The sequence below is a fragment of the Mauremys mutica genome, chromosome 12, assembly GCF_020497125.1.
Source record: "Mauremys mutica isolate MM-2020 ecotype Southern chromosome 12, ASM2049712v1, whole genome shotgun sequence".
In the NCBI taxonomy this organism is placed as follows: Eukaryota; Metazoa; Chordata; order Testudines; family Geoemydidae; genus Mauremys; species Mauremys mutica.
This window is the reverse complement of record NC_059083.1, coordinates 49,765,336-49,772,680: the sequence shown is the minus strand read 5'-3', so window position 1 is coordinate 49,772,680 and position 7,345 is coordinate 49,765,336. Positions and strand designations below refer to the sequence as shown.

At 40.4% G+C, this 7,345-nt stretch overlaps 1 protein-coding gene across 1 annotated transcript; it reads right to left on the bottom strand.

Moving 5' to 3' along the window:
* Positions 1-4,098: 4,098 nt before the first annotated feature.
* On the bottom strand, positions 4,099-5,031 carry LOC123345097 (olfactory receptor 5V1-like). The gene has a single exon (XM_044981740.1). The coding sequence runs from the start codon at positions 5,029-5,031 to the stop codon at positions 4,099-4,101; it is 933 nt and encodes a 310-aa protein (XP_044837675.1).
* Between the last annotated feature and the right edge of the window lie 2,314 nt (positions 5,032-7,345).

Genomic DNA, 7,345 nt, shown 5'->3' with positions numbered 1-7,345 from the left:
AATACAATGAACTCCAAAGAGATGAAACATAATTCAATCAGGTTTGTCCAGGAAGTTACAGGACCTTGTCATATCTGTCACAATGCCACTCTTACAATATAGTGTCTGAACCTCTTGCTGTGCTTACTCAACTCCCATCTTCTTCCAGCCTTACTCCCATATATATGGGGTTGACTGTTCGCGTCCTTCTTTTCCATTCCTGTCTGTCTTGAATGCTATTCTTTGGAAACTCTGCAGCTAATCGTATGACATCCATCCATCTAGTTATGGGTCTGCCAACCCTTCCCTTACCCTCCATTTCTAAGTTGAACTCCCTGTTTCCTATATAGTCTTCTGATTTTATTTTCACATGGCCAAACCATCTATTCCTGGACTCCCTCAGCTTTTCTATAACTTTTACCATCTTCACATTTCACCTACTTCACTCATTCCAAACATGGTCCATCCATGTAACTCCAAGCACCCATCTTTACATTTTCATTTCCATTGTATTCAAGATCTGCTCCTGTCTGTTCCTCAGTGCCCAGTATCCAGAGTCCTCTGAAAGTGCAAGCCTAATTAACATCTTGCAGATCTCACTTTTCAATTTGGTAGGATTAGTGAAAATACAAATGCTCATATAAATAGGCATATAACACCCAATCCAGCAAAAGCTTTTACTCCTGTGAATGTTGTAAACATGAATAATTTTATTGAAATTAAGTGTGAGTACGGACTATTAGCATGAGTGTAAATCAGTCTGCAGGTTTTGGACTATGACAGGTTAGATCACAGAAACCCTCTGGTAGCTGCCACCTGATGTGCCAAGACTACTTCTACCCCTGTCTTCCCCGCCAGCCTGGGACCCCAGCACCCTGTGTTGCTGAGCCAGACACGCCCGTCTGCTCCAACACAGACCAGGGTCTGAATTATTTGCCGCAATGCTGCAGGTTTATTTGAAAGCAGCTTACATAAGTGTTTCTGCCTTTAACACTCAGATGCCCAACTCCCAATGGAGTCTAAACCCAAATAAATCCATTTTAACCTGTATAAAGCTTATACAGGGTAAACTCATAAATTGTTTGCCCTCTATAACACCGATAGAGAGATATGCAAGGCTGTTTGCCCATCCAGGTATTAACACATTCTCTGAGTTAATTAATAAGTAAAAAATGATTTTATTGAATACAGACAGTAGGATTTAAGTAGTTCCAAGTAGTAACAGACAAAACAAAGTCACCAAGCAAAATAAAATAAAACTCGCAAATCTATGTCTAATCAAACTGAATACCGATAATCTCACCCTCAGAGATGCTTCAGTAAGTTTTTTCCTCAGACTGGACACCTTCCATGCCTGGGGACAATTCTTTCCCCTGGTACAGCTCTTGTTCCAGCTCAGGTGGTAGCTAGGGGATTCTTCATGATGGCTCCACTTTTTCCTGTTCCACCCACTTATATAGCTGTTGCATCAGAAGGGGGAATCCTTTGTTTGTCCCCCTGGGTTCCCATCCCTTCTCACAATGGAAAAACACCAGGTTAAAGATGGATTCCAGTTCATGTGCCATTATCACATGTCACTGTAAGACCCCAAGCCTTCATTCCTCCCAGCCTGGCTCACAGGAAGGCTTGCCTACAAATAGAGCCATCTACAGTCAATTGTCCTGGTTAATGGGAGCCATTAAGGTTCCAAACCACCATTAATGGCCCACACTTTGCATAATTACAATAGGACCTCAGAGTTATATTTCATATTTCTAGTTTCAGATACAAGAGTGATACCTTTATACAAATAGGATGACCACACTCAGTAGACAATAAGCTTTGTAACAATACCTTTTGCATGAAGCATATTCCAGTTACTTTATATTCACCCATTAGCATATTTTTATAAAATCATATAGACTGCAGTGTCACAGGGATCATACATAATGTAGATTAGTTTCAGGAGCTCTATAAGTGAAAGTTTTGTAAGCCTCAGTTGGAGGTCTGAATGCAGACAGGCTGTAGGAGTATGTCCATTTAGTCTAAACATTCAAGTGCATGCAGAATCATGTCTCTAGATCAGATGAGATTCACAAAAACAGAGAAAGGAAGAAGCCCATTCAGTGGAGACCTCCTCTCTTTCTTCCTGTAGGACTTTCGTAAGGTGAGGGTGATGGTTTGGACCGAGCGACTCTTGGGAGGGTGTTCTTTGCATGTACTGATGGCATGAAGATGACATAATTAGACAGTGGAACTTTTTTTGCTACACATTACATTTTTTATCTTAATGTAGCGAAATTCAGAAAAAGTTTAGATACAAATATTTTGGGTTATTATAATTAATTCTGAAAACATATTCTAAAGGGATATTAAACATATTTCAGACATTAAACCAATGTTTATTTATATACAATTCTACTGTGAGGAGCTGAATATACTGCAGTGAAACTTTCTGACCATCTGGTTCTAGTCACTGTCAGAAACAAGATACTGAGCTAGATATGGCCCTCAGCTTGTGCTCAGTTCTTATGTTCCCATCACACAGAATGTCAGAATTGAGCAGTTTTCTTCAACAACATCTGTGATCCACAAAGATCTCAAAGTAGTTTCTGTGTATTAATTTGGATCCATAGACAGGCCCAAAGTGTCCATATAACTCAGTCAATGTCCCACATTAAACTGTTTTAAACAAGGTTCAGAGTTTTGTATGCAGAGACGTCACTCTTCTTAGTACCTTGGCAAACATACCATTAAAAATTCCATTTTATAACCTTTTATTAAAGATACAGACAAGGTGGCAAAACAGTTAAAGCATTTGAAATGTAAAATATTAAATCAGGCTTTCATTTTAATCTCCCTTATTCCCGTTTTCTTCCACTGAAGACAATTAAAAAAAAAATAATTAGATACATTCATGTAGGTCCATCAATGGCTTTTAGTCCAGATGGCCAGAGAGGCAACCCCCTCCTCTGGATGTCACTAAACCTCTGTCTGCCGGAAGCTGGGACTGGACAACAGGGGATAGATCACTCAATAATTGCCGGTTCTGTTCATTTTTCCCTTTGAAGAATCTGGAACTGGATACTGTGCAAGATGGACCATTGGTCTGATGGACCATCTGACCTGGGATGGTCTATCATTTGTTCTTGTGTCCTAACATCATGATAGGTGATTCCCTAGCCAATGGGAGAGGATGAGGAGAAGGGTGTGTTCTAAATCCCACCTCTGTCAAAGAGTTCAGTCCCCATGTCCCCTGGAGCAAGTCACCTCCTTCTGTTTAGAGGGCTCCCAGCTGAGAATCCTTTAACTGCACCTAAGGCATTTTTAAACAATAAAGTGGGGTGGGGAAAGGAAGACATAATTAGAAGGAGGAGAACACTCAACTTTTATCCCAATGGTCAGAGTAATCACCTGAGATGTGCGAGGGCCATGCTTCAAGTGCCTGATAAAGAGACAGGATTTAAACAGGGGATCTCTCCCCACCCATGTGAGTGCCCTAACCATTGGGCTATGGGATATGCTCATGGGGGTCTCTCTCTAACTCTCCTGTTCAAACTTAAGTTCTTTTGTGGATCTAGTCCTACCTGAGAAATAAACCTATTGGTTCCACTATTTATTATAATTAATTATTGAAAAAAAATCCGTAAGATTTTAGTAGGGTAAAGTACAATAAGATAACTATTTAATATCAGTTGTTTCAACAAATTAAAAACAAACCCCTGAGAAATCAATAGTTAAAGAGATTTTTATAAAATTGGCCAGATGCTCAGCTGGTATAAATTGGCCATAGCTCCCCTGAAGTCAGTGGGCCAGATTAAACAGATATGTGGAAAGGAGAGAGAGAGAGAAATGTGTGAATAACGCTATGGCCTGGTGCTCAGAGCACTCACTATGGATGTAGGACCCAGGGTATAGGCCCCAGTGCTGCCAGTGACTCTTGTACAACTTGTCCCAATGACTTTAATGGAGCCACACTGATTTAAAGCAGCTGAGGTTATCACAATGTGACCATCAGTTACCTGACTTGAGAATGTCTCAAACACAAGTTAGCCACAGAGTTAAATCCAAGACCAGAGAACTGTGGCTAACTTGTGTTTGAGACATTACATATATATATGTAATTTAAGACCATCAGCACTACTTGAGAAACTTCAATTTCCCCAACGTTTTCCCTAGTGCTATTTTCACCTCCTTGTTTTTCAGGCTGTAGATGATGGGGTTTAACATGGGAGTCAAGATGCTGTACTGGATGGAGACTATTTCATCCAGAACCAGAGAGGAGACTGAGCTGGGTTTTGTGTACTGGAAAAAGGCTGCCAGGTACCATAAAACAACTACAATCAGGTGGGAGCTGCAGGTGGAGAAGGCTTTATGCCTGCCCTCCGCAGACCGTATCCTCAGGATGGTGGATATGATGTGAATGTAGGAGATCAGCGTGAGGAGGAAGGAGATTGACCCCAATATCACAACAGAAGTAAGAAGCACCACTTGATTGGTGAAGGTGTCTGTGCAGGATCGTTGCAATAGAGGAGGGAGTTCACAGCTGAAATGGTTGATTTCATTGGGCCCACAGAAACGCAACTTGGAGGTAAAAACAGTATTAAGCAGGGCATGGAAGAAGCCTATTGTCCATACCCCACTAACCAGCTGAACACAGATCCCTTTGCTCATTCTTTCCATGTAACGCAATGGGTCACAGATGGCAGCATAGCGGTCATAAGCCATGGCTGAGAGAATGAAACCTTCAGCACCAATTGAGAGGATGATGAAGAACATCTGGACAATGCAGCCATTGACAGAAATAGTTTTGTGCTCTACTAGGAAGTTTATCAGCATATTAGGCACCGTGACTGAGGCATAGCAGATATCAACAAAGGATAAATGGAAGAGAAAGAAGTACATAGGGGTATGAAGGTGAGAATCAGCTCTTATCACCACCATGATCACTATGTTACTACCCAGAGTGATTAGGTAAATAACTAAAAACATTGAGAAGAGGAAAATCTGCATCTTTGGGTCACTGGAAAGTTTCTGGAGAATAAAGTCAGTCACTGTGGTTTGATTTTCCATTGATATTTATTAGGGAAAACTGTAACCTGTAAGACCAATAAATAAATAAATTTAATTGAAACCCAACATAAGTGAACTAAAATGGCATGCGGACATTATCTGTTCAGTTGGATGAATGCAAAGAGAGCCCTATTCTATCCTGTACAATATATATATTTAAATAGATTTTAAGATTTTAAAGATTTAGAGAAATAGACAGCAACGAACTGGTTGTAATTTGTGTGTTGTACAGAGACAAAATATGCCAGATAGGGGCCGAAGTCCTCTTGTGTAACTGCCACTTTAAGCACCTAAACTGCAGATTCAGGCCCGACAGGTATTCACAAAATCCCTGCCAGGCTGGGACTAAGGGACAGCCTGATGCGGGCCTCACTTAGCCTCGCCTGTTAATCTGTTCCACTGTGGTTAAATAATTAAAGTCATTGAAGAAAGGGGACTTGATCTCCTGCATCCACGGTGAGGGCCCTAACTAGCAGACTATAATGTCCTTTGCTCACTTGCTGTTTCTGTCTGTCATCTGTCCCTCTAACATCAGCAGAGATACAGCTGTTTTTACTCCAGCTGGGGATCTGGCCCCTTTACTCCAATGGAGCTATGGCTGAGTCACACCCACTGGGGATCTGGCCAATTCTATAAGTACCTCTTTGTCTATTACACTTTGTATTTTTTGTACAGCAATGGATTTGGCCTTTTTTCATTTGTGTACCCCTAAAAAATTTGAATGGAGGTTCCTACCCCTTTGGAAATCTTAGACATGGTCTACGTTCCTCCAGAACACAGGTTCAAAACCACTGTTGTAGAGTATTTAATATCTATAGTATATAATTGGATTCATACCTATTATAATGTCTAGGATTTCTATAATAAATAAATAAACAAACCCCAGGGACCTAGAAATACCGGTTTAAGACCCAGAATATTGTATAGACTGACAACCAAACCAAATAGAGAGAATACAGGCAACTTGATAATTATTCTGAATGCCATAGAGGGGGCCTCTGAAGAGCTTCGCTGTATGACAGGCTCCTCCATTGGCAAGGTATATTGTGTGGAAGCAGGTAACCTCAGGTGGATATCATGCAGCTGTCCAAACTATCCAAGGAAACCAGAGATAGTTTTCAACAAAAGAGTGAAAAGGACGTGATCTAAGGTTGGATTTTGGCAAAACCATAACAGAGAGCCTTGAGAAAAATCAATGCTCCAACACTGGAAGGAAAGAAAACCCGAGAAAATAATGACTGAACATATACTCACTGGACAACAGAGCTTAATTGCAAAGAGGAATATTTACAGAAATGGAGATTGAAAGCCTGAAAAGGGTAATGAGTCATGTTGACCCACCTGCAAACATTTTGGTAGAAGCAAATAATACAGGATTAACAGAAGTCACAAATGGAAGAGAAATTGAGGACAAATATGAGTGTAGCAGCTCCCAAAGAAAGTACAGAAAATAAGAAGGATGTATTGATTTATATGATATTATATTTAAAGAGCAGCACACAACCGGGAGATGAAATAACAGGTGAATGAAAGGATGTGAGAGTTAGGAAGGAACAATGTAAAGAGAAGCTGATAACTCAGTGTCATGGACTCGAAAGATTTCCCACAAAGTTCTTAGTATCAAGAGAAGAGTCACTTCAGAGACCTTAGGAGATTTTGATCTGATTAATGTTAAAAGCAGAATAGGAAAACTAGAGAGCCAATAAATGATGTGGGAGAGTGTCAGCACTACTGGAAGGAAATCTGGTCTGAGGATGTACAACATAATCAGACAGCAGACTAGATTAAAAAAGTGAGAAAAATTTTGAAAGCCACAGCACAGAGGAATACACAAAGACCAAAGAAAGAAAAAGATGAAGTACCGAGAAGAATAAAAATTTGAAAGTCACCCAAACCAGACGGGATGCATGGATTCTGGCTGAAATGCTTTACAACACAGATTGATTGTGGGCTTGAACAACTTAATAAATGTCTGAAGAACAGATTTCCAAGATGGATAGTAACAGAGACAACATTCCTGGTACCAAAACAATAAAAGGAGGAGGAGGAAGCAGCCGCAGTAATCTATGAATTGTAGACCAAACACAGTTGGTTGACCAACTACATGGAAATTTCTATTAACAAATCTGGCAAAGAAGATCTGGATAGAGCTAGCTTGCAATGGAATGCTGCCTCCTGAGCAAAAAGCTCCGTAAATATGAAAGGGACAAAAGACCAACTCAGGCTTTCCAGGAGGATCACAGAAAAAGTTAGATGGTCTCATTCTTTGTTTGGTATCTTTTGTGATCCATAAATGTGGGACTCTCCACACAAG